This window comes from Micromys minutus (assembly GCF_963924665.1).
Source record: "Micromys minutus genome assembly, chromosome: 1".
NCBI classification, from domain to species: Eukaryota; Metazoa; Chordata; class Mammalia; order Rodentia; family Muridae; genus Micromys; species Micromys minutus.
Genome location: NC_137969.1, coordinates 87,041,116 through 87,068,448, shown reverse-complemented (window position 1 = coordinate 87,068,448; position 27,333 = coordinate 87,041,116). Strand labels below are relative to the sequence as shown.

At 45.3% G+C, this 27,333-nt stretch overlaps 1 protein-coding gene across 2 annotated transcripts; it reads left to right on the top strand.

Moving 5' to 3' along the window:
* Nucleotides 1–1,362: 1,362 nt before the first annotated feature.
* On the top strand, nt 1,363–26,763 carry RGS8 (regulator of G protein signaling 8; the record flags this gene model as incomplete). 2 transcript variants are annotated; one of them, XM_080909181.1, is made up of 5 exons in its annotated part: nt 1,363–1,382; nt 5,815–5,916; nt 6,800–6,864; nt 24,832–24,998; nt 26,581–26,763. In XM_080909181.1, the coding sequence occupies 5 exons, from the start codon at nt 1,363–1,365 to the stop codon at nt 26,761–26,763; spliced, it is 537 nt and encodes a 178-aa protein (XP_080765307.1). The 2 variants fall into 2 exon arrangements, with proteins under 2 accessions (XP_080765307.1, XP_080765306.1); XM_080909180.1 differs by lacking the exon at nt 1,363–1,382 and adding an exon at nt 3,365–3,390.
* Nucleotides 26,764–27,333: the final 570 nt, after the last annotated feature.

Genomic DNA, 27,333 nt, shown 5'->3' with positions numbered 1-27,333 from the left:
ACCAAGGGTCTCTCTGCATGGGGCCTGAGCACTGCCATGCTCAGCACCGCTCCCAGGTGATGCTCAGACCACTGGTCTGGGTACCACTTTAGAAGAACTAGAAAAGGAAAAATCTTCCTTTTGGATCTGAGGCAGGCAGTGTGAAGGTCTATGAAGGTATAGAGGTTTGGAAATAAAATTGGGAAAAAAAAGAAAAAGAGGAACATAGAGATGCCTAGCGGATCGGGCAGAAACAAAGGGAAAAGTCGCACTCTATCACAAATGCAAGTGGGGGAAGTTGCTAGGTGATGGAGGAAAGAGAGGTGAGTTTCTAATGTAGGAAAAACCAGGTGAGATGCAGGAGCATGGAGTTGGAAATCTGCACGTTCCAGGAGGGAGAGGAGGTGGAATTTTTGTCATTGAGGACTAGGGACCGGTGTGTGGTTGGTCCTGGTGGGGTGGTGGAGTGGGTGGGTGGGTGGGTGGTAGGGGTGGGAATAGGCTAGGGAAGAGGTTACTCTGTCGAGTAGGGGACAGCTGAGACTCGGCAGAAGGGGGTAATTTCAGGGCTGTGTGGTTTGGCTTCGGAGTGCAGTGCAATAGAATTGGGAGAAAGGGGGTGGAATTTAGATGTGCGACCTGCCCCGTAGCATTCTCCTTCTCTGCATTTATCACATCACATCACACCCAGCAAGACAGGCCCCCTCCTCCTGGCTCATTAGGAGATTTGATTCTGCTTGGCTCCTGCTGTCAGCAGCTGTCTGGGGCAAGATCTTTATGCTCCCTGCTCCCCAGTGCAGCCACCAGCCTCCAGCCTACTCAGCCTCCCAGCCGGCAGCACAGTTCATTAGGAAAAGTACCCTTCCCTGGATCTTCAGCTACTCCGTAGCCTGAAAAGAGTTAATACCTACTCTTGGCTGGGGGGCAGAGCAGCTGCTGTGAGCTGGGGAGAGACTTCTCCCTGAGCTGCAGCCGGAGGAGGTACATACAGACAAGTGAGGACCAAGGAGGAAGGTACAGGAAGCATGCCAGGTCAGCTCTGGCTGGGGACATCTCCTGTGTCCTGCCAGTGAGGATGGGCATGCAGACTGTGCCCGGGAGCTGAGCTGCCGCCTGCTGGGTGTAGGCTGCTTCAGTATTTACTGGATGTGACAAGCAGAGAGAACAGCTTTTGGGGCCGTTTGCTGCCTGGCTCAGGTGGTGGGAGGTGTGTTGTACATTCAGGCTTATGTATGTGTGTATACATGCGTGAGCCTATGTGCTCCTGCAAACATGCTTACCACCTGCCAGGGATTTCACTGCTAAAAGAAAGATCTACTTTTTCTTTAGAGATCCGTAGCCCGAAGCATCTCTGACAATCCACTTGGCAAAGACCTGCAGGCCATGAGGACCAGTCAACGACAGTAAGTATTGGCTCTGCCTTTTTCCTTTTTTCTGGGGTGTTGGAAGCTGGTTTGCCTTATACATATTTAATTAATCTGCCTCTTCATGCATATTGATTGCTTTCTCCCTGCTGAGCTTAATTTCTCTTCCCTTCTTTATAAATCTCTGCTTTTTTTCCCCCCTCTTATGCCCCCTCTCCACCTTGAATGTCATTTTTTCCTATGCTGTCTGCTCCAGTCACTTGTGAGGTGGTACCCACTTCTAAGGAATATGCACTACGGGGGGGGGGGGGCAACATGTCCATTTTCAAACTTCCCAGGCTCTGAGTAACCCCTTATCTGTCCCTTATAAGTCACTCGAGGGTAAGTGGAATAAGAGCCCTGAAGGTTCTGGATCCTAGAATAGACAAGGCAGCTGGAGCAGAGTGTCCATCAGGTTCTGATTTGTGAATCCAAAGCTGACCTCACTCAAGGGGTGACTTGGGAGGTGCTGGGGGGGTTGGAGAGGAGACAATTGGATAGCACCAAAAAGCTAATGTGGGCTGACATCAGGAAAGAGAGGGAAGAGAGGCAGGCAGGGACAGAGCCAGTAGTCCCCTGCCTTAAATGACCTTGCCTGTGGTGTGTATAGGTTGTGACCTCTGTTCTGCCCAGCTACAGAATAATGAAGGCCCCAGGCAAGATCTCCCACCCCTGGGGGATTTTCTATAAACAAGAGGAAATGAGGCATAGGTGCCCCAGACATGAGTTCTGGAGACCCTTAGAGCTGCAAAGAGCTCTGATGGTCTCACTTCTTGAAAGCAGGTGCAATCCCAGTTAGGACAAGGATTAAGAAAATGCCCCCTGTTGTTAGAGAACGTAACCCAGTGGGAGGAGCCTTCACACAAAGCCTGATTTTTGTTCTTGTTTTCTGTTTTCAGTGTTAATAAAGTCATTCATCTATTTTGTTAATGATATAATTACACTGAAAGTAATTTGTAAAAGTATTTGTGAAATGTTCAGAGTAATACCAAAAACCATTTAAATGGCACAGTCACACAGGATTCTTATTTATCCAAATTAGGTTTCTTTTAAAATGGATTCTATGTTTGGTGGCAGGGTTCCCCAGGGAAACCTTTTATGGATAGGTAGGTAGCTCTTCCTATCAGCTCTCTTTTGTGGGAACAATGGTTTGAAACACTGCCAATGACACTCATGGGAAGGAGAGACTAAAAGCCAATCATCTTTCAGCCTCCATGTCCCCATCCCCATCCCCATCCCCATCCCCAAATCTTCCCTGTTTTGAGGTCAAGAATGAGCCAGGCTGAGGAAGGCTCACTTCATTATGAGTTAGAGTGACCTGCATATTCATTTCTTTGGCCTGTGTCTGGGATTCCTGCCAAGGAACATGCCCAGTGGTGAGGGTGTCTGATGGCTTACCTCCAAGTCCCTTCAACCCCCTCCTTGTTCCCCTTTTCTCAGATTCTGGCTCATTTCCACCTGGGACAGGTGTCCTTGGAGGGAAGTGGGAACCAGAGCAGCATCCAATCAGATTATTTTGGAGCAAGTGCTGACCTCTCCTCCCTGGTCTCTTTCAGGCTGGTCACTTGGGCATCGGTCTAGTGAGATAAAGAGAACAGTAATTTTTGGGTTGTAGGACCATGCCTCCCTAAGGGTACATGTCCCAATTTTGGTTGATGGCCAGTAGTTGGGGAAGTAGAAACTTCTGACCAACAGTCAGCAATGTGAAGCCACCTGGCATTTGTTCCTGTCAGATTTTGATTGGCTGCCTTGCTAAGAATGAGCTGACATTTGTGGGGGCTGTGGGAAGTACTCAGATGTGAAGAGACATTGGAAAGGGTGTATCTTGCAGACAGATGTGAGGGGGTGAACCCTCTTACAGAAGACTCTTTGATTTTAGGTGAGAGGACGTGAGAGGGTAAATCCCTGAACCCAGCAGTCTTATTTCCTATCCTGACGTCCCTGCAAACCAGCCCAAGGGGTAACCATAAGCGGATGCCTGTATGGCTGCCTTACTGATGCCACGCAGGTAATGAACTGATGACCTGTCTTCTTGTCCCTGCCCCTCTCTTCTTTGCTCCACCTTCTGGTCTCTCATCTCTCCTGCTGTAAAGCTCTCTGAGGATCCCGTTGTGTGCACCACACTATGCCTTGTGCTTCTAACAAAGTTACAGTCTTGCAAGGCAAACCTGTGTCAGCCCCCATGCCCTCCTGGTGATTTGGCAGAATCTCTTGGTGGTGACTTTTGGGATAGAATAAGGGGCTGTGCATAAATTTGTATGAAACCTGTGAGTTACTCGGATAGGGGTTTGTAGAGAAAGATGAGGAAATGATCTCCCCTCTTTTCCTTTTTCCTCTTTTCCTTTTTCCTCTTCTTCCTTTCTTCCTTCTCTCTCTCTTCGTTTCTTCCTTCCTGTTTCCTCTCCTTCCCTTTCTTCTGTACTGGTTTGCTTGTCTGTTCCCTTCCTTTCCTCCTTTCCTCCTTCCCTTCCTCTCTCCTTTCTCCTACTTCCTTCCTCCCTCCCTCTCTCCTTTCTCCTACTTCCTTCCTCCCTCCCAATCTTTCCCCCTCTTAACCTCCCTCTCCTATGTCTGTTCGAATCATTTCCTACTTGGCTAAAGAGGTTGCAAATCAACTATTTACTATAAATAGAGAAAAACATTTTGTCTCAAGTAAATTTGCTTTTGTGAACTATTTGAACACCCCAGAGTGGTCTTGGGAGCAAGCAGTGCCCTTTAAACTAGCCCGTGCCAAACCTTGGTATATAAAAGCTGGTGCAGATTTGCCTCTTTCTGAGAGTCCTGCTTGTTGCTCTTGAGGCAGTGACCTGACTGTTTTGATGATTGATGATCCTAAGGCAGCAGAGTTGGCTGCAGGTTGGGGCCTGAGCAGGACCTTTGCTTGAATCCACAGCAGTGATGATTCATAGGGCTTTTAATCAGTTGCTTGAATGGCCTGGTGCTGGGTACCCTGTGATTTGAAAGAGTGAATGGACACATAAGAGGCTCTGTTTCAGGAGAGAGAATAGCTGTTGCAACCCGTTTGAAATGCCACAAGATAGATGGCAGCACAGTGCAGCCTGGGAGGAGAGGTGGGGCAGAGACCTGCAGGCAGATTTCCTGTGGGAGAGGATATTTCTGGAAACTTGGATGCTGTAGCTCCAAGGAGGCTCTGCAAGTAGAATGCAAACGTCCATCCCTGCTAAGCCCAATACCGTCTCCGCAGACAAATGTCAGATAAGATTTCTGTGAACATAGACAATGAAGGGGCCAGGGAATGGAAATCCATCTGAAGTTAATGGAAGTGAATAAACTGAATGACCCCGAACTCCCCCATCTAGTTTTAGGTTTGTGAAAAAGAGGGAAAGGAAGACAGGCCAGAAGAACTTGCTTTTGGCACACAAAGATGACCTGTGGTAGGGCTGTTTCCATGGTGATATCTACCATGATGCATATGGTAATTTCTTTTTCAAGTCTGACTGAAGATCTGGTCTGGTTATACCAATTTTTGTTTTCACCCTTCAATTACTTTTGCCCTCAGTGTGAGGAACTGTAGTGGTTAAAGGTAAGAGGCTAGCAAACTAGCCTCTGTTGTCATGAGCCTGAGAGTAAATATTTTCAGCTTTCCTACAGACTGAGCATTCTGTTAATGTTGCAACTACCTAACTTTACCCTTGAAGTTACTACCTAACTCTCATCTTCAGACAGTATGAGAACAAATGGTGTTGTTCTGTTCCTGTAAAACCATCTATGCACACACCTTGCAGGACAGTAGTTTGCCTGCTCCTGGCTGACGGTAAATGGGGCAATTTAAGTAGGCATAGGACTGTCTAAGGGTACACTGGCTCTCCCCTGTGGGTGGCGTCCAACAGTCTTCCACCCACGCTGGGCTGTAGCCAGTTGTGTGCATATAACCTGAACGGTGGGCTGAGCTGAGAGAAACCGTCTGGGCACTCACCTGCCTTGAAGCGCCACTCTGTGCTCTGACTCTCTCTGCTGTGCAGCCCCACATTTTGAGTCACTCCTCTCCTCTGTGTGCAGGCCCTGCTTCTATGGCTTCATAGTTAGGTACTGTGGTCACCAACCAGCCCTGTCGGTTTGCCCTGCTAGTGGATAAACAAAATTCGGATTGTTACTTTGTAACTGCTGTTTCCGCTCCCCACAGAGAATCCTAATTTAGAAGTTCTCCCAAGCTAATGACCTTCATTGCCTTACCATCAGCTTGCCAAGTCAGCTTTAAAAAGCTTTCAGCCTTTAAGGGAAGTGCAGAAGGGCCCCACACCTATTATTACTATTTCTATAGTGAAATAAGGTATGAGCACAGCCCTTGCCTCTGTACTGATGGACTCGTCAGGGGCCAGCGGGGTGGGCAGGGCAGCAGGTCCAGCAGCCCTTCATTGAGCTGGCAGTTGTGGCCATGACAGCCCCTTCCTTCTTCCCCCATCCACTGCAGGAACAAAGGCATGAGGACCCGACTGGGATGCCTGTCGCACAAATCAGACTCCTGTAGTGACTTCACAGCCATCCTTCCTGACAAACCCAACCGAGCTCTCAAGTGAGTAGTATGGCTTGCCATGTGTTCCTGGTTACCCACACTCTGGGGTGTCTTTGGGACCTTGTTCTCTAGCAAGTTGTCAACCAGATACACCATAGGACCATACATTCTGGTTGGTCTCTTAGCAGCTCCTTCACTATTCCTGCATGTGAGTGATAAAAAGACATAGCTCATGTGGGAAACCACATTCTCCTAAGAACCCGTCCTGCCCATTGTGCCTGAAGCCATAAATAGGGAAGAGCACTTCTTGATTCTACATACTTGCCAACCCGAGCTCTCAGTTTGGAAATAAGCATCCAAAGTTACTGTAAAAATATGCTTAGATTCAGATTCAGCGCTCCATTCTGCACAGACACTGTACTCAATGATGTCAGGGGTATCACCTCAAATCGCCCCCACAGTCACCTCTGTGAGGGGCATTGCTGTCTTTATTCCAACAGATGAAGACTTTGAGGTGACAGGAAGAGGTCGATTTTGTGAGCTGAGCCTAACTCTTTCGGCTCCAAAACTAATCCACCTCCTCCCCCACCGTTGCTATCACCTTGACATCTTGAAATTACATAGCTACATACCTTTGTTGTTCAGACCAAAAGTAATGTATAGGATTTAGGTTGATTCTTTTTCCAGGTATTGGGGAAGTGAACCTAGAACCTCATTATGCCAAGTCACCCACTTTCCCTTTAAGCGGTAGCCCCACCCCCCACTTAGAGGTTTCCCCAGCTATTGCTTGAATACACACACCAGTTCACAGCAGTAGAGTTGCCAGACTCTGGTATGGTGTGCATTTGTTCTCCACCAACCCAAGGAGTCCTGGGCAGATGTGGGCAGTGGCTGCCAAAGAGGTGATGTGTCAAAACCACTTAGAGATGCTATTGCTTCCTAGGAGACTCTCCACGGAAGAAGCAACGAGGTGGGCAGATTCCTTTGACGTGCTTCTCTCTCATAAGTGTAAGTAGAATTCAGGCTGTATCATGTTGAAGCAAATCATCCATGTGGCAGAAGATGTAGCGAATACTTCCTGGGCTTGGGATACAGGGCTAGGACACCAGCCCTCCTCGGTCCTGCACACAGCAAGAGGTGACAATTGCTGAGAAAACTGGTGTCTTAAAAGAAGTTAGGTTAGGCCTGTCCTTCTTGTTTACTGTATTCAAGCCATTGTCCCAAGCAAGGGGCCCCAGGTTCTCGGTCATTTTATTACATTATGTTATAATATTATATTATTTTTTTTATCAGATCTGTGTTCTCATTATGTGACCTATGTTGGTTACTGGATACTTGGATGGCCATGGTGGAGTCCTTGGTTTTGATTTTGTTTTTTTTTTGTTTTGGGGGGATTTTTGTTGTTGTTTTTGTTTTGTTTTGTTTTTAGCAGAAGTCTCTTTTAAGACTTTGCTTTTCTAGGTCTGGGAAGGTAGCTCAAAGGCTGAGTACTTGCTTAGCATGTGTGAGGCTCTGGATTCAAACCTCTCCAATCCTCTTTTTGAAACAGGGTGTCTTACAGCTTAGGCTGGCCTCCACTTTGCTCTCTAGGGAAGGATGGCCTTTAAGCCGGGATTCCCTGCTTCTGCCTGCCACCTTCCAAACACTGAGATCACAGGCATGTCTCACCTTGGCTGGCTGCTCCGTAATTTTGACCAGAGAGGATTCGGTTTAGGTAACTGGAGTGATAAGCTGACTGGAAGCAGAGGATTTCAGTTCCAGGCCAGGTCTCATAAGGGAAAATGACCCCTGACCCCCAAGCCACTGGGGGAGTGCTGACTACTTCCTGTGTGAACAGTGTGTGTATTTCAGCAACAGAATATCAGAATATCAGATCAACAGAATATCGGCTGTATGTGTCCCCCTCCCTGGCCAGAACTCTGCTTTGCTCTCCCTACCTCCTCTTCCATCCCCTCCGTGTTCAGCTGCTGTGTCTTTTGTTTCCACAAAGGCAGGGAGGGTTGTGCGCATGGCAGTGTGCAGAAGGCAGTTTATCATTAGGCAAACTTCTCAGCTCTTCTTTCTCAACATACAAGTCGAAATTTCTTGGGCTCTGAAATCCCTCTGGCATTAAGCACATGGAAGTGGCAAAGCAGGGGCGGGAAGGAGCGAGGGGGTGTTCTGAGGAGACAGGAAGGTTGCAGACAGACATTCAGTGTTCCTCCTCAATTCTTCACAGCAGCATGAGATCTGGGAGCAGAAGGGCTGCCTGCATTTTGCTATGTTATTCCTACATTGGGGAATGCGTTTCTGGATAATTAAATTGAAGGTTGGGATTCAGATCTGTGTCCTCAATTGTTGGCCTGGCTTGGTCACTGGATGCTAAGGTGCAATTAATAGTGACTTGACTTGTCCAGATTTGGAAAGATAGCTGAATGGTGTGGCTCTGGGTTCAAGCCTCAGCACTGCATCATCATCATCATCGTCATCATCATCATCATCATCATCCCCATAATACAAGAACCAGAAGTGATTTTGCTCTTAATTTGATGACGTTATGTCCTCTAACTTTGCTTCTTGTTCTTAATAAACAAATTAAGAAATACTCTGGGGGAGGGCATATGCAAATATGCATCTGTGTGTGTCTGAGCCTGTGTGCACATATGTGCATGTGTGTGCAGACCAGAGGTTGCTGTACCTTTTATCACTCTCCACTTTATTTATCTGTGTGTATGTGTATACATATGGGTGTGTGAGTGTATAGGTGTGTAGGCATGTGGGTCATGCCTGCCTCAGGGCAGTTATTGAGTTCAGTGGATAATTTCTGGAAGTTGGTTCTCTGCTTTCACCAAGAGGGTACTAGGGATTGAATTCTGGTGTCAGGCTTGGCTGCAAATGCCTTTACCTTCTCAGCAAGCTTGTGAGCTATCTACATTTGTGTTGTTGTTGCTGTTGTTGTTGTTGTTGTTATTGTTGTTATTATTATTATTATTATTATTATTATTATTATTATTATTATTGTGACAGTCTTTTAGTAAACCTGGAGCCTACCAGTTAGGCAACATTAGCTGGCCAATGAGATCCAGGAACTGTCCAGCCTCATCTTTCACACTTACGTTTTTATGTGGGTGCTGGGGGTGGTCTAAATCTAGGTCCTCAAGCCAGCACCAGAAACGCTGTACTAGCCGAGCCATCTCCCCAGCTGTACAAATACTTCTGAGTAGACTTAAAAATAAGATGCAATATCTATGAGTAAGTTCACATAATAAAACACTTGTGACTTTAGGCAGGAAACTAATTCAGGGTGGGGTATGCAGCCTGTGCCTCTATAGCAAGCTTGCAGGGTGAATCTGCCAAGGCAGTGGCATGCATGTGATGATATTTAAGATTAGTAATTACTAGTAATTAATAATAATAATTAGTAATGCTTTTCTAAAAATGAGGTTATTGATTATTTTCCTGGAGTCGTGTTCTGAGGGAAAAAAAAAAATGTCACTACTAATGCTGTGTCTTCCTTTCAGGTTGGCTTTGATTCAAGGTCATCCTCAAGTTCCATTTCTATTTCAGCCTCGGCTCAAGTCCCTCAGGCTGTTCCCTAATTCTAAAACGGGTTAGAGATGCTTGCTTGCCACCACCAGCAGACAGGAAACTAAACAAGTAATTGTCAGAACTGTGGCCTCTTTCCTCAAGATGATACTGTGGCTTTTTTTTTTCTTTATGATACATTTATTTATTAAATGCAAAACACATACCTGGACAATGAAATTTGTATTAATATTAAGCCAGCTCTAGTCCCAGAGATTCAGTGATGCTTAGATCTACAGATGTGTGATCCTCCTAGCAAGGAACACTGGTTTCCAGGAACACTGTGACTGTAGTCCTGCTGCTGGTCACAACTGGCACTAATTTGCTACTTTGCCAAAGTGGGAAAGAAAGAATAAAAGAAGGGGGGGGGGAAGAGGGGAGAGAGAGAGAGAAAGGAGGAAGAAAGGAAGGAAGGAAGAAGGAAGCAAGGAAGGAAGGAAGGAAGAGAAAAGAAAGAAAGAAGCCAGCTTTCTGAACAAAAGTTCTTTCATTATTCTTGGAGTCCAAAGTTCTGTTTTTTTTTTTTTAATTTTTGTTTAATATAGAGATAAAAAGCCAGTGATATGTTAGTTTTGGGAAGAAAGGGGTACTTAGGGTCACTGCAGAAGAACTTGAAGCTTTTAGGGTTTGGATGTTTATTGCACCTAAAGGCTGTGAAGCAACCGGAGCCCAGACCACCTTAAAAGATGCTGACAACTTTCTAAAACTCTAATGAATTTGGGTTGGTTTTGTGACTCGATCAGGGCTGATTAAATTTCTCCAGGATTTCACATGTGCCTGTCCCCAGCAGCACATAGAATGTGTGTGGAGCTTCCAATTACGACCCATAATATTCTAAGCAGTAAAAAGTTCAGAGTTCCTGCATGGCTGGCATCAGAACAGCAGGGGTTGGTCTAAAACCCACTCCTCCGTCATTCTCCACACTGAGGCATCTGTCCTTCTCAGGCTTTTTATGTTGTAGAATCAGGTAATCATCCACCCCTATTGCCACCCCCTTCTCAGCCCCTGGAGCATCTTTGCTCCCCTTGTTCTGGTGTTGTTTAGTTCTTTTTAAAAGTGTGCTTGATGGTTGTGCACAAGTCTGTTCAGCAGGAAGGCAGCACAAGGGAAAGAGGCCATGGTCTGTCTGATGGAGAATGAAGGTCTTCTCAGGTTCTCAATGTTCACGATAAGGCAAGGAAAAGAACCAGTGTGGCCTTGGGATTGTACATAGAATCCTCACTTACAGCACTGCTCTGAAATCCTGTGTCATCAGTGCCACATGTCCTACCTGTCTGGGACATTGGCTTCCAGTAGCCAGGGACCAGGCTTTTGGAAATTTAACTGAAGAATATGATCTGGTATCAGATCTATAATCCTAATTGTCTCTCTCTCTCTCTCTCTCTCTCTCTCTCTCTCTCTGTGTGTGTGTGTGTGTGTGTGTGTGTGTGTCCGTGTGTGTGTGTGTCCCTGTGTCCCATTTACTCCTGGAGACTGAGGGGGCCCTAACAGAAACCTTAGCTGTTTAGGAAATCAGATTTCTAACCTGTCCAACAAAGGAGCTGGAATGGGATGTGAATTCAGTTATGCCCTGGTCCCAGGGTGTTCTCTGGAGCAGACATGGTGGCTGGATGATAACCAATCACCTGTGGCAGGTGGTTTAACTAAACACTACCTATATGGCTAAATGTGTGGTTTTACCTGAAATGGTCCTAGCAACCAGGAGGGAGACCAAAATACCTGTGTTCCTCTTCCTTTTGAGCACTGCACAGGCTCAAATCTCAGGGGGAAAAAGGCCACTTTACCATCTTCAAAATTTTAGAATTAAAAAAGAAATGTAGGAGGAAAACACTTAGAGTAGTTTTATTTTTTATTATATTTGTTCACAGATGAGCACAAAGAAAAAGCTCTCATGGAGCCTAAGAGGTCAGCACTTGCTAAGTTCCTTCCTTCAAACCAACAAACACAACTGAAATCAGCTTCATTAACTAGATGGGATTCTAATATGTGCTAATTTGGAAGCTTTTTCCTGTTCATGCAATCACAGTTATACATGACATCTGACCGTGCATGTAGTCTGCCCTAAAAAAGGATGCAAGTGTGTGTGTGTGTGTGTGTGTGTGTGTGTGTGTGTGTGTGTGTGTGTATGTGTGTGTGTGTGTGTGTGTTTATACCTAGAAGTCTTTCTGCCCTTAAGCTAATACCTAACAGAACCAAACCTCCCAATTTGTGGGAGATCTATTCTGTCAGGCTATTTGAAGACAGGAAAAAAAAAAAACAGTGTGTTTACCTCTTGCTTTTAATTTTCATGAAGTTTAGGCATGTGCATATTTGTCCTGCTTTGAGAGGGACATTTAGCCCTGAACTCTAAAGAAATAGTCTCCTTGTGCTTTTTCCCTTTTTCCTTTCCTTCCCCCTCCCTCTTCCCTTCCCTCCCTCTTCCGTTCTTTTCCTACTGGCTTTCTTTATCTCCTCCTCTTGCCTTTGTTTTGCTCCTTTATCCTCCCCACCCCCACCGGTTTTGGATATAAAATTTGAGTTACAGTTATAAGCAAACCTGCAGGCTTTGAGTTTATGTCCCCCTTCCCTCACTTTTCTACCTGATCCTATCTGGACCACCCAGCGCCCCCCTCAGGGACTGATGTGGAAGGTGATCTTGTTTAATAGTTTTCATGGAGTCTGATAGAGGAAGGCTTCTATTCATTTGGCCTCACTGGCCCCAGGGAATGAGGGTTAGGGGATGTAAGACTACAGAGAGCCCTTTCCCAGTCACGACATCATCTGCCTGTAAAACAAAACCAATGGAAAGACTATGTTGTCTAAAACATAGCTCCCTTTCAGGGAATGGTTGAGATATAAAAACACAAAATAAGCTGTTAACACAGCTACTGCATAAAAGACTGCCAATAAATAATCATTCAGAAGCCAAATGGTCAGCCTGTGGAGCACTGGACAGGGTTCATCTAAGCAATTTCTACCTCTAGGGAAGATAGGCAGGTTTCCACTTTTCATGCAAGTCTCTCTCTACTGTCTTTAAGACAGAAAATTCTAGAGAAGTCTTCTTCAAAGCGTAAACTAAGGCCTCTACAGCAACACCTGCAGGAGCTTGTAAGAAAGGAACGTTTATAGATTTTATCTCAGACTGTGGAACCAGAATCCCTGGGGACTGGAGACTGGGGTATGGTTTTCCCACGAGTCTTTCAGAAATGCCAAGTTCCCCAGAAGAAACTCTGTTTCTGAAGCACAAGCATGCAGAACAGGGAAGGGCAGGGTCCCGGTGGGGTGGGCAGACCAGGCTTTTGGAGAACCAGAGTATTTTGTATCGTGTAGAGGCCTCAGGCAGCACCTGCCTGGGGTGGAGCATCTGTATCACAGACTCCACATGTGAGGTGTGGAGGGTCCCATACGTAACCGGGGCGGGGGGGTAAAAAGAAGAGGAGAGAGGCTTCGTTGACATGTGTAGTGGAGATGGGTAGAGAAGACGCATCTCAGCTCTGCTGCCACCTCGTCACCGTCACCGCTGTAAGCCCCCTTTGTACCTTGCTGGGAGGAGCACCAGGTCTCCGAAAGGTCTGAACAGAAGTAGCTGTGCAAGTTTCTACCCCCTCCCCATCATCTCCGTCACCTCATGCCAATCAGCTAATGTCAAGGAACCTCAGTTGTCCTCTTTTGTGCCAATCAAATGCTCACCAAATGCTAAACAAGGTGACATGGAAGGCCATTATCCGGATAGCTATCTGATTGTTTTTGCTATAACCCATTGGCTTACTGGGAAGACACACATTTTGTGAGTCCCACATGCCTGAGCTAATAGAAACCTTACTGGTTTATTCTGTGCACAGCTGGAGGCAGCCGATGAGAGGCAGAGTGAGAGTTCCGAGTATGACTTGGTGTTTCTTCTTTCTTACTCAGTCCTCCTGAGCTTCTGGGGTTCCCTCTCATCTTCCTACCGACCTAATAAATGTATGAGAATCTGCTGGGAGTAGAGTTTTGACAAGCCTATAGGGTAAAATTTGCTATGTCCTTTTTTTGAGAGTCCCAGAAGTATTCTTCCATCAAGTGCATGTGAGAAATATTCTTTCATACTGAACGTGGAAATCTTTTAGGCTATGGACTAGAGTCTGTAAGGCTTTGTAGTACTTGTTGTTGTTGTTGTTGTTGTTTGGTTTTGCTTTTTGAGACAGGGCCAAGGCTGTCCTCTAACTCACTGTGGCCTTGGACTCACAGAGATCTGTCTGCCTCTATGTCCTGAGTGCTGGATTAAAGGCATGTGCAGCCACCACCTGGCTCTGTAGTGCTTCTTTATTGGGTTAGCAAGATCACTGTTAGGATAGCAGCTGTATCTACCTTTCTTCTGCTTCTGTATATTAGGAATAGGAAGCCTGATATACTGTCATCCTAACACACACACACACACACACACACACACACACATGTGATATATATTAGTAAAGTACAGATCATTTAAGAAAACCAGGAATCATAACTGTGAGATTATAATGAGCATCATAATTACTTGTCAACAAATATCATAACTGGCAATAGTTTGTTACCCAAGTAAGATCCATACAGAAATCTTGATTAGCCACAGTAATTTACTTCAAAACCTTTGCCTCACAGATGACACAAAGGAAAATTATGACCCTGATGTGATTCTCACCGAAAAATTCAAATCAGTGGCTCGGTTTCAAGTCAAACAGGATTTATCTTCTCCAGTAGCTTATGCACCTTAGCTTATACAAACACGCTTCCCTGTTCCTATCCTCAGCTTGACTTTGGATTCAATTCAGTGGGCTATTTTCTCCCATTGATCGGGAATGCCAGAAGATGCTGGGTTTTTGAAATAGTACTTTGGTAAATACAGTGTTTAAAAAATACGTTTTTTTCATGTTTGTTTTGTGTTTTCCCAAGCCTCCGAACTGATCGAGGCTCAGGTCCACCCTGATGCCAGGTAAATGGAGACCGCTGGACCTTGATCTGTTCCCTAAGCCCCTCCCTGCTGTACCAGCTGCACGGATCATTCACAGTGACCCAATTTCTCCCCTTATGTAAGCACCCTGCAGGAAAGAACCAGAGGGAAAGAGCCGGCAGCCGGCAGCATGTGCGGCCACAGCATGTTCTTGGAGGTTCTGTGGCTGTTCAAAAGGACGCCAATATCCTGCCCACTGTTCCAGGAATCCTGAACACATGCCCATCCTTTTCTGCTGCTGGCATGGCACCCATCTCAAAAACTATGTGCTGTTTTCAGAGCTTTGATCCTGGGAGGGTTCTTCAAAGACAGCCCAAGTGAAATGCTAATAAAATAACTAGAAGAGGACCCCCACTTCCCTCCTCTTTCTATTTTTCTGAACCGTTCACTGTCCACTGCCTTTAGTTGGTCAGGACAGCATTTAGTGTTATACATTGAGTTCTGGATCATGACTCCATTAGAACATGGGAGTAACTGTCGCCAACAAGCATCAAGCATTCCAAGCTTATATGTCAGGTTCTGCCTGTCACTTGTGTGTGTAAACTCATTGCAGTGCCCTTAACCTTGTGGAGGAGATGCTGCTGGTATCTGCAGTTTATAGCCACCCATGAGAACCAAAGAACAAAGAGGCCACACCTCTCTACACACTAGCTCATGCCAACAACTGTGTCAGAGCCAGGGCACAACAGGCTTCAGGGGTTGGAGACAAGTTGCCCAAAATGTGTGGGGAGCTCAGGAGTAAGGTTCTAGAGTGGGGTTCTGGATCAGAGATCCAGTCTTCTCCAGCTAGTGTGTAGAGGACACAGGCCTCTAGCTTCGGCAGCACTGTTCATTGCAAACATGGCAGCCCCTAGAGGTAGCAGCAGATGACACTGAGCTGTTTGTTGATAAACCAACACTGCATTTGGAACCAACTACGGTTTGTGTGCAAACAGAAGGCAGGAGGACGGTCCTGCAGAGGGAAAGTGAATGGTGGAAGGACAGGGGAGAAAAATGGTAAAAGACAAGAAACAGGACAGGCGTGGGGAAAGATGCAGAGGAACCAATGCAACGCTTGCTGGGAAGAGGATGGGGAGAAAAGATGTCAATGAGAAGAAAAATGTGTCACTGTTCCTGTCGCCAGTAATTCACTTGCTGGGTCATATCAGCAAGAGATGTGGAGCAGGCCTGGAGCAAGTGGTCCGTCTGGAGGTTGCTGTTGCCTCCTGCCATCTGCTACAGGTGGGAGGAGGCAGGGCTCCTGGAGCGATGGTGGTTCCTGGGAATCCCCAGAATTCCCCCTACACCCCACAACTCACTTCTGTTGTTCCAGGGTGGAACTTCTTTTTGCTCAGTAACCCTGCATGGCTTGCTTGCAGTGGCACCTGCTCTGGGAGTATGAAATAGGTAGGGGAGGCTGTGTCTGAGAGCAAGTGGGTAGAGAAAGTGGGTGGTCTAAGAAGGGATGAGGACAGGTGCCTCCCAAGGCCTGTGTGATGGCTGTTGTCTTTACTGCAATCTGTTCTTGTTGCTTCACAGGTCCAGACACTAGGAGAGTTTATGGCAACAGGGTCATTTTTTTTTTCTGGCCTTACAAACTCTCCCTTGACATCTCTGACAACTCCAAATTGGAGTGAATGCCTGGGTTTATTTCTTGCTCTCCTGGATCCCATTCTGAACTGCAGGCAACCAATTGATCTGATGTCTGGAAGAGCGCAGTGCATTGATAAGGATACTTGTGGTCCCTGGCTAACAGCTGGAAAGGATGCCCAGGAAGGTACAATGGGATGCTGAGAAGGACAAGTTAGCTCTCTCTCTCAATGAAAGAATCACTAGTGGTCGGCTGACTGTCGGGGTTGCAGGATGGAAAGAATTTAGGTAGATTCCAGACTCTTGGTGGTTTCTAATAGCCTGGTTCTCACCACAGAAAAGGTGATGGGAGGTGTCCTCTAGCTGGAGTCCCAAGTCTGTGAGACAAATGGTACCTTTGCATAGCTGTGGCACACAATATGCTCAGCGTGTTTGCCTGGCTGGGTTACCATTTTATCCCCGCTTTGAAGAAAAGATCATTGGAGAAAGGAAGGTTGTGCTCTGATGTCACCCAGAAGTGGAGGCAAATCTACCTTTTCCTTTTACTGGCTTAGTGACCACAGGCAATTCTACACGCAGATTTCACATTCCTCTTGCAAACCAAGCTTAAGGGCTGGGACTATGGACTACTTATAGTGAGTACCAGGCATTTTTGCGTAGATTGCTTCATTTGATCTGTGCTCAGTAAGTTCTGGCATGGTCTCCATTTCATAGGTAAGACTTCCATCTTGGGCTTCAAGATGTTAGAGTACTTTCCCAAGCTCACCAGAACGGATACCTCTCTCTCTCTCTCTCTCTCTCTCTCTCTCTCTCTCTCTCTCTCTCTCTCTCTCTGTGTGTGTGTGTGTGTGTGTGTGTGTGTGTGTGTGTGTGTGTGTGTACATACTCATGCAGATACAGATGAACAAGCATATGTGTGCAAATGCTGTTGGAGGTCAGATGTCTTTTGTCAGGAGCCACCCACTTTGTTTTATTGAAACTGAGTCTCTCGTTGACACAGGCTGAGCTGGCCAGCCTGCTTTTTGTTTTGTTTTACGTAGACTCTGCTGACCTGAACTCAGGTCTTCATGCTTGTGCAGCAAGCACTTATTGACAGCTCTAGAACCTTTTCTTAATTGCATGGATTTCATAATGCATCAGGTTATAAAGTGAAGGTCACAATGGCCTGAGGTAAGTCCTCTGTGTGTAGCAGTGATGGTGTTGAGGGAAAGAGGAGGTGGGATGTCTGATGAGGGCAAGTCTAAGTACACAACAAAACAGTAACTACTTGGAAAAGGTCTTCAAATGTACTCTGTCCTTCTACAGTGAGGATAGGATCATGAGGTCAGTAAGGCTGAATGTGCTTCGCAGGTTCATACCTAAGTGTGGGCTTGGCTGTGCTCGAATTGTTGTTCTCAAGTGAGGCCTGTGTTGTTTCCACTTGTGGGTAGGCTTGGTCATCTTCGGCAGGCTGCCTGTGAAGCCAGGGCTGCTCTAAACAGCTAAGCCACCTTTGCTTCTTAACTTGGCATTTTTTCCACTAATGAATCATGTGACCAAGATAAGTCATTTACCTTCCCTAAGGTTTGCTTTTCCTTTCCTCTCAAATGGTAAAACCATCAAGACCTATGCTATGGATCTACGATGAGGTTCAGAAAGCACTTGGTGTGGCCAAAGGAAGTGCTCAGTAGATGCTGGCAGAGAGTGTTTCAAGGTGTGCATTCTGATGTCAGCGTGTTGAAATTTCCCTTCTTTTGTTCTGCCTTTCTTTGTTTTAACTTCCAGTTCCCGAATTGCTGCTCTCTAGGGTCAAGGTCTATTCGTCAGCCTGGACAGAATGGTTCTTTCTTTGAAGAATGCTACATCCTCAAATTAGAAGTTTCTGTTCCCTTCTTTGGGCATGGAAGCTTTCTCCAGGAACCAAAGCTAAAGCTTTCTGCTCTCTGCTGTGCTTGGGTCCATTTCCTTTAAGTTAGGTGGCTGCTCTGACTCTTTGCTACACTCTCAGGTCTCCCCTAAAGTATGTGTGCACTTATGACAAAATCCATTATTTTATATTATTCCTTTGCTCTCGTTACATTAGGTTGGCTGGAAAGCTGGTAATGATTTCACATGACTTCTATGTGCTGTAGCTCAGAATCTAGTACTTGAGAGTTGCACCATTCCCAGCAACCTTACCCCAAATGGATAAATGTCAAGGCTGTCTGATTGCATGTATCTCAAATATGTCAGTTCCCTGACTGATTCTGTCTTAACCACTGTTTTGTTTACTTCATCCCTAAGGAAGGCAAGCCCTGTCATTTCTTCTCATTCCCTTTGTAAAACCCACCATCTCCAGTGCTAGCTTTTCGCAGATCACTTTTCCTGCTACTTTCCTTCCTAACCACTGCTGTAAAAATCTTGCTCTGGACTCATTTGAACCTGGTAAAGACCATGGTTCACACCAGTGATGTAGCTCGGCCTTTTATTCAACTTATCTAGGCTTTACTTCCTTTTCTACTCTCTCCCACCCCCTTCTCTCTACCCCTTCTTCTTTTTCCCCTCTCTCCCTTTCATTTCATCAAGCTCCTCTTAAACTCACGATGCAGCTGGGAATGACCTTGACCTTATGGTTGTCCAGCCTCCATCTCTTCTGTGCTGGAATTACAGAATTACAGACTCATGCTATAATATCCAGTTTTATGTGCTGCTGGAACTCAGATTTTGTGCACATAAGACTAGCACTCTACCTACTGAGGCAAACCACCAGAACCTTTAGTATCTTTCTGTGGAAAATGTGGAATGCTATCTATTACTAATCAGCATTGTTGTGATAATTAACTCAGCTGGGGCTCTGTAAAATCTTGATATAGTAAATAGAGTTCTGTGACCCAACTCCTAAATGAATAAAAATTAGACCATCATCTTCCACAACCATCACTGGATAGAATTCCTCCCCACCCTAAACTCAAAGTTCCCCTGCCCTGTCCCACACTTCTCTGTCCTAACTGTGCTCAGGACACCTTTCTGACTTCCTGGTCAAGCTGTTCTTTAACTCAACAAGTCTTTTCTGACATATCAACATTTAAATGTATCAAAAGTATCCTGAAAGACAACAGAAACATCTTTGATCTCATGCTTCCCCTTAGCTATTCGGGGTCTACTCTCCATTTTCCTTTTTCTTTTCTTCTTCTCCCTCTCCCTCTCCCTCTCCCTCTCCCTCTCCCTCTCCCTCTCCCTCTCCCTCTCCCCCTCTCCCTCCCCCTCCCCCTCCCCCTCCCCCTCCCCCCTCCCCCCTCCTCCTCCTCCTCCTCCTCCTCCTCCTCCTCCTCCTCCTCCTCCTCCTCCTTCTTCTTCTTCTTCTTCTTCTTCTTCTCCTTCTTCTTCTTCTTCTTCTTCTTCTTTTTGCCAAATCTTTTTCAAGAGACATGTGAATGGACACTTCCTTCCACTTCCTCTTCTTTGTTCTCCTGTACCCACAGAGGCACAGAGGCACAGTGAGGTCTGCTCACACCCTGGACACTGTTTAAACCAATAGTTGCCGCATCCAGAGGCCTGGCGCGCTCTCAGTCCAGCATGACCTCTAGGAGGCATGTACTCTATGGCCACTTTCTCCTTCATGCAGAGTTCTCTCTCCTGGTCTTTTTGCAGGACTGTGCACCCACCCCCCACCTCTCTGGCTCTTTCACAGGTCTCTCTATATATGCCTGTCTGAAAGGAAAGCTCAGAGAGTTTGATCTTGTTAACTACCAATCTCTCTAAAGTGTTCTACATTTTGGCTCTTTCTTCCTGGAATCATCTTCACCATCACCCCCTTCCTTCTTTCATGTCACTTCCTTCTCTATTACTCTCCCCAGCAGTTGAGGAGCTTCTTCCTGAAGATCTTTGTTCCCTTCTTAGACTTAGTTCAGGTGATTCGAGATTTTTTCAGAGCACCTTATCCTTCTGTGTTGTCTAACTTACCCACCACATCATAATCATCCTGATTATGTTTTTTTTCTTTTTTTTTTTTTTGCTCCACCTACCTTTTGCTGGTGCATATTGGTTAATTTTCTTATTGCTGTGATAAAGTATCTGGCAAAAGCTACTTAAGGAAGGGTCTTTTGGAGGGCATAGCCTACCAACACAGGGAAGTCATGATGTCAGAGGTGTGAGGTGGCTGGTCATATTGCATTCTTATTCCAGATGCAAAAAGAAATGTATTGGTGCTCAGCCCACAGTGTTTATAATACCTCATTGTGTCTGTTCTCTGCACCTGTTGGAATGGCCAGGTCACCTAACAGGGTGAATGCATGAATCAATAAAAATGGAGTTGTTATTCCATTTAATTAATCTCTAATGTAGTGTGTTGTCAGCTATGAAGTCAGGCAAGTTCTTTCTCAGATTTCATAACCTTCTCTGTAAACTGGGGAAAAGAAGAGCACACTGGGGAGTACAGTGTAGGTATGAGCTCTTCTTATCCCCACCAAGACCCACAAAAGCTAGGATCTAGGTGAAGAGAGATGAGGTATTTTTTTTTTTTTTTTTTTTGCCCTAGAGAGCTGGGGCCAAATAGGCTTTCTATAGAGAGCTGCTTACTAATACAGTAGAGGGAAACAGAAATGTAATATTCTTTATCTGTGACTCCATTTAATGTATTCCTAAGCATCTTTTTCTGTTTAGAGGGAAACTAAACAGTGAACTTGAACTCTTGTTTAAGAAATTTAATTCCCTTTAGCTTAAAAACAGCCAGAGCTTATCTGAGTCACTTCCCAGGTCTTCTAGACCAGTGGTTTTCAACCTGTAGTCATGACCCCTTAGAGGTAAACTGACCCTTTTACAGAAGATGCCTAAGACCACCAGAAAACACAACTATTTACTTATACTTCATAGCAGTAGCAAGATTACAGTTATGAAGTGTGGGGAATTGGTTGTAGTGTTTTGTCTTAATTTGGCCCCCAAAAGGGAATCTTCGTGTCCAAATGCTGAAGGTTTCTGTCTCCAATTGGTTTGTGATTGATAAATGAAGAGCCAACAGCTAATGGCTGAGCTGGATGAAAGAGGCAAGACTTTTAGGTTCCTGGGCTAGAAAGGAGGAGAGGGTCTGCCGTGAGAAGGTTTAGGACAGACCACGCAGAGAAGGAACAGGAGGGAATAATGGCCAAAATGTAGGTACAAGAAGGAAAATAGACCCTGGAAGAGCTGCCCAGAAATGCCTTGGACAGCAAAGATAGGAAGCTACACAGAAGGAGCCAGGACAACAAAGATAAAATATAGATTTAGAAGGTCTTAAGTCAGGAATGCTGGAGGGGGTGTTTGCTGGCTATGGGAAGTTTTAGAAATGTCCAACCATTGAGCTAGTCAAGACATATCAAAATTAAACTGACATGTGTCTTTTATTCGTGAATCCAGAGAGCTCTTGGGTGGGTGTGCAGGTGCAACCTGCCAGGAGCCAAAGCGGTTTAACTAAGTCAGTGCAACAGATGGTGCCAAACAGTGGAGTAGCAACAAAAATAATTTTTTGGTTGGGGCTTACCACAACATGAGGATTGGTATTAAAGGTATAGGAAGGTTGGGAACCACTGGCCTAGATAAATGCACGTTTTGAGGGTCATTCATGCTTTTCCAACCTTCTCTGTGACTGCAGTGGAAAGCGTGTGAAGATGAGGCAAGTACCGCATGACCTCATCTCTCCATAGCACCTAAGAGTAGATCTGGTTGAGTTTTAGAGTGGCAGCTAGAAGCTGTGGAGAATAGGGAAGAAAGGTAGGAGAGAGGGACCTGGAAAGGTATAGATAGAAGCAAGGACTGGGTATACAGAGGGTGACTATATACTGTATAACAATATATCATACAAGTCAGACATGATGACTCACACTTGTAATCTCAGCACTTGGGAAGCTGAGGCAGGAGGATTGTTATGACTTTGAGGCTGCTATAGTGACATAGTTGGTTCCAGGTCAGCTTGGGCTAAAAAGTGAGACTCTGGCTCTAAACCAAATTAAAACAAATGCGTTATACACTTCTAAAAATTAAAAGTATTTTGAAAATTATAACACCAAGAAAAGGTGCTTAAATGTTTGATTTAAATATTACACAATGTGTAGAACATATATCACCTCATTATTATGTATAATTTCTATGTTCTATACATCAGTTAAAATAATTTTATTATGAAAAATAATCACTGTGGAAAAAAAGGAAGGGTTTGGGGAGACTCTGTACTCCTTGGGTTTTACTAGGTCTGCTATAGTTCACTGCTCAGAGTTCTCTCTTGCTGACCCAGCCCCTTCTGGGGTCTTTTGTCTTTCTAACAAACCTCTGCTTAAAGTCTTCACTGTAGAGGATCATCTACAAGAGTGCCTATCTCCTGGCATGCATGCTTTAAGCAAATTTAAGGTTACTCCAGAGCATATTGAAATGCCTGTATGTCCTCTGTGGGGATCTTTGAGGGCATAGAATGTGGGAGGGTCATGAAAAGAACTTCCACGGGATGCTAATGGGAAGCCATTTTATGATTTGCTGTTTGATGTATCTCATTCAGTGTTTGTCTCTAGCCTGTGCCACAGGCAGCATCTTGAACAGAACTATGTAGACCACCAGCCTGAAATCAGTATCAGACGGAGTAACTTACTCTCAGGCCTGACCTCTGCAGCTGTGTTTGTCACTTGGATTCCTAACTTGCAGAGTTCCTACTGTCTTTTCGCTGGGGGTTTGACCTGTGCAGGAGTGGGCATGGGAGGTACCTGGAGCATCATTCTCTCTCTTGAACCTAAATCAGATCAATCCCTTCTTCCTCTCTTGGCACAGGGAGGTTTTGATTTTCATCCTGCCCAGTGGGCAGGAAGCTTACACAATATTCTGACTTCTCCATACTGGATATGTCCTACGCCTCGCCTGTGGTGCTGTGACTTAAGCCAGTTGTCCAATGTAGTGAACAATGATGTCTCTTCTATGCAGAAACCTCCAGTATGGGATGATAGATAAATCACACAACCACCCTACTTAGTCACTTTAAAGTAGCCCTCCCCACCAAAGTTTAAATCCCTGAGATGCAAAACTTAGCTCTGGGAGCCCCATGAAAATGCTTTTATTGGGATGGAGAGAGGGCTCAGCAGTTAAGAGCACTGGCTGTTCTTACAAAGGACCTCAGTACAATTCTCAGCACCCACATGGCAGCTAATCACTGTCTGTGATTCCAGTTACGGGTGATCTGAAACCTTCTCACAAACATATATGTCAGCAGACACCAATGTACATAAAATAAAAATAAGTCATACATTATTTTAAAGATTTTTTAAAATGCGTTTTTTTTCAAGTCCTTCACTCTTGCCAAAAAAAGGTTGTAGCCTGTAGGATGTTGTCCTATTGTGGACATTGAAATACTTGGAATAATGTATAATGGAAACAGCAGCACTCAGGAGGCACAGGAGGCTGGCAAATTGGAAGAAAACCTAGGCTTCAATATAGTTAGTCTCTCTAAATAGAGAAATCTAAATAAACAAAAGAAGGCAAACATGTAAAATAAATTTTTTTATCAGCAGAAATCAAAACACTTTAGAATAAACATTTTAGGGCCAGTAAGATGGCTCAGTGGGTAAAGGTACTTGCTATACAAACCTAAAGACCTGAGTTCAAGTTCCAGGACCCACATAAAAGTGCCTGGAGAGAACTGACTCCAGAAAGTTGATGACCACATGACACATTGCAAATTACTCTCCACATACATGATACAAATACAAGCAGTAGTAATAATAACAATAATCACATTAAAATAATTATTTAAAATCACATGTCCCACCAATGCACTGAGTTGTCGTGGCTAGGGCCCTCTCCTGGCATATATCAGTGATTATCAGAAGTCCATGTCATTGATGACATGGACTTAAAAAGTGCTGGGGCCTGGGAGATGACTTAGTAGGTAAGAGTGCTTTCTTTGTAATGACCATGACCTGCATTCTAATCCCCAACACTCATGCTCCCGGCTGGGCATGACTGCACATGCCTGTAACATCAGTACTGGTGGGGAGAGACAGTTGATTTCTGAGAGTCTGATGGCCTTAAGAATCAACTTACGTGAAACAAGACCCTCTCTAAAGACAACAAGGTGTACAGTGTCTTGTTCTGGCCCCAGCATGTCCATTCCTATGTGTGTACAACTGTACATTCAGGTGTATGCAGCACACACACACACACACACACACAAATATACAGGCACACATAGAGACAGACAGACACACACACACATACACACACACACACACACACACACACACACAGAGAGAGAGAGAGAGAGAGAGAGAGAGAGAGAGAGAGAGAGAGTCAGACAGACACACAAATAAATGTAATTTTAAAAACTTTGTAAAAAATCTAATTCAGTAGGCAGATTTCAAAGTAAAAAAAAATGAATAGACCAGAACATCACATACATGCCCTCAAAGGTTTTCTAAATGAGACGAAAACCACTATCTGTGCTGCAGAATGTAGTAGATGAATTTCTGTTGGATATTTCTCTGATAGTGGTAAAGGGTTGGCCCTAGACATTCATATTCCCGTCTATTTTGTCTTATGACTGCCTGAGACCTCTCTGGTGTGGACTCAGCTTAGGGTACAGGATGCATAGTGCCTATTACTTTGGCTTACCAGCAGACTCGGGGTTCAGCCAACTCCACATTAGTGGAAGGGCAGTACACTCTGAGCGTTTAATCAAAAGTGATCACTGTTGTCTCTATGGGATTTAAACATTTCTTTCTGATACTGCACGCTGGCTCATGGACAAGAAACATGGCTTGCTCCTCAGGTAGCTGTGTGTCATCAGGAGTGTGTCATGTGTGTCATGAAGGAGCAGCAGGTTTGGGTAGTGAGGATGCTGGCAAACTAGTATTGTGTCTCCTGCATCTGCAACCTTTGGTCTTAAGCTTCTTCCTGTCTTTTCTCCCATCCGTCTGCATTCACAGATGGGGTGGCAGCCTTCCGTGCCTTCCTAAAGACGGAGTTCAGCGAGGAGAACCTGGAGTTCTGGCTGGCCTGTGAGGAGTTCAAGAAGACCAGGTCGACTGCAAAGCTAGTCACCAAGGCCCACAGGATCTTCGAGGAGTTTGTGGATGTGCAGGCTCCACGGGAGGTGTGTTTGTCATGACAGCTGTCTCCTGAGGGCTTGGGGGGTGGAGTTGAGCCATGCCCTGGGATTTCCTCCTATTCCAATGGGCCTTGTAACTCGATGAGTTGGATCTTGATGAGAAGGGGTAGCTTTTAAGGAGTGGAAACCCAGAATTTTCGCAAAAGGCCCTACATTAGGAGTGTTTTGCCTGACAAGTGTTACCCAGGATGTGGTTTTGCCCCAGGGATTTTGCAAGAGTAAGAGCTATGGAGTGTGTGTGTGTGTGTGTGTGTGTGTGTGTGTGTGTTTCCATTGAATGCAGCACTGGGGCCTCTGAGATGGCTCACTGGGTAAAGGTACCCGCTGCCAAGCCTGATGATCTAAGTTTGATCTCCAGGATCCACATGGTGCAGGGAGAGAACTGACTCCTAAAAATTGTCCTCTGACCTACACACACACACACACACACACACACACACACACACACACACACACATCACTAAACAAATAAACAAGCATGTGATAAACAGCCTTTAAAGACAGTAGAGGTTAATGGAATAAGTAACCCTCTTTTAGAGGCTTTTGTTTGCAGTCTCAGTTCAGCCACGATGTGGGACCACTCTCAATTTGTTCAACCACTCTGGGCCTTGTTTTCCCCAATATAAGAGAGGATAATGTCACTCACCTTACTCATCCTACTCTGTTAGAGATAAAATACCTCCTGAGCATTTGCCATTGCTCATTAATGAATATTTATAGTCACTTTCATTGCTGGATTAGAATTATGTATAGCTGTTCTGAATTTTAATACAGCATGTCCCTTGGGAGGGTTTAATTGAACAGTTTGCTCTCTGTATTTAGGCAGCTTTGACTTGGGTTTAAGGTCTTTACAAGTTCGGTAGAATGCTCCTAACCCCTAATAGTGACATATAAAGAAATAAATGTATGTTTACTAGGGTCTGTCTGTATTGGGTGCCTGTTGGCCTTGGTAGTTAAGAAAGGATGAGAGAGAACATTTTTAGAGGGACTTTCATTAGCAACTGGCTTGAGACTGTGGTATCAATATTCTTGATTAGGGTTTGTTGATTTGAGGATTCTTTCCATGGTTCTCTTACCCCTCCTTCTTTAGACAAGCTTTGTACTCTCTCTCTCTCTCTCTCTCTCTCTCTCTCTCTCTCTCTCTCTCTCTCTCTCCTCTATGCCCTCTCCCTCTCTTTTCTTTTCCCATCTTCCCTTTCTCCCTTTTCTTCTTCCTCTTCTTCTTGAGACATGATCTCTTTAAATATCTCTGTCTTCCTGGAACTCGCTCTGTAGACCAGACTGGCCCTGAATTTACAGAGACCCAGCTGCCTCTGCCTCTTGAGTGCTGGGATTAAGGTGTGTGCTTCCAAACCCAGACAGTCTCTCATTTCTTCACTTACCTTATGTACAACATGAAACTAAGCCTATTTGGACTTCAGCCTCCACAACATTTTTTTTCTAAATTTCATAAAAGCAGTTTAAGAAGCATTAGTGAACCTAAAAAAGTGAGATGCTGCCACTGATGGGCTCACTGGTGCCTTGGCCTCTGAGGGCCTGTAATCTTGCTCTCTGTTTGTATCTTCAGGTGAATATCGATTTCCAGACTCGAGAGGCCACGAGGAAGAACATGCAAGAGCCATCCCTGACTTGTTTTGATCAAGCTCAGGGAAAAGTCCACAGCCTCATGGAGAAAGACTCTTACCCTAGATTCCTAAGGTCCAAAATGTACTTAGATCTGCTGTCCCAAAGCCAGAGGAGGCTCAGCTAGACCTCAGATGGGGACTCTTGGAAGTCATTGGCTTTCCTTTCCCCTTGCTGCCAAGACCATATTCTAATGTGAAGTGTCATAGATGTCCAAAGGCGCTGGGTTGGGGGTGGACGGCTGGGGGGTGACAAGCAAAGGAAGGGCTTTTCGAAAGTATGAGCCAGCCACTGGAGCCGGGACTCTCTTCCTTCTACCCAGATTTGTGTTTTGGTTAGAGGCAGCACTGCTGCTATTTCCCTTCTCTGAGTGGGCCAGGAACTGGCCCTTCATAATGCCTTCAGTCATCTCTACTGAGAAGGCAGATTCACTGTGCCGGGCTAATTTGTAAATAATGCGAACACAGTTCCCACCACCTCCACATCACACCCTCTTCAGCAGGACTCCTGACCTTCACCTTGTCCTTTACTCAAGGGAGGAACCGCTAGACAACTCAGGCTCTCTGTTCTGACGCATTGTTACAAGCCAGTGGCCCAACCTGAGTACCTGGATCTCTGAGTTTAGAAGAGAGGTCTCTTTGGAATTCCAGCTCCCTAGCACCATCCACAGGTAACTTCTAACAAAGGACATATTCCC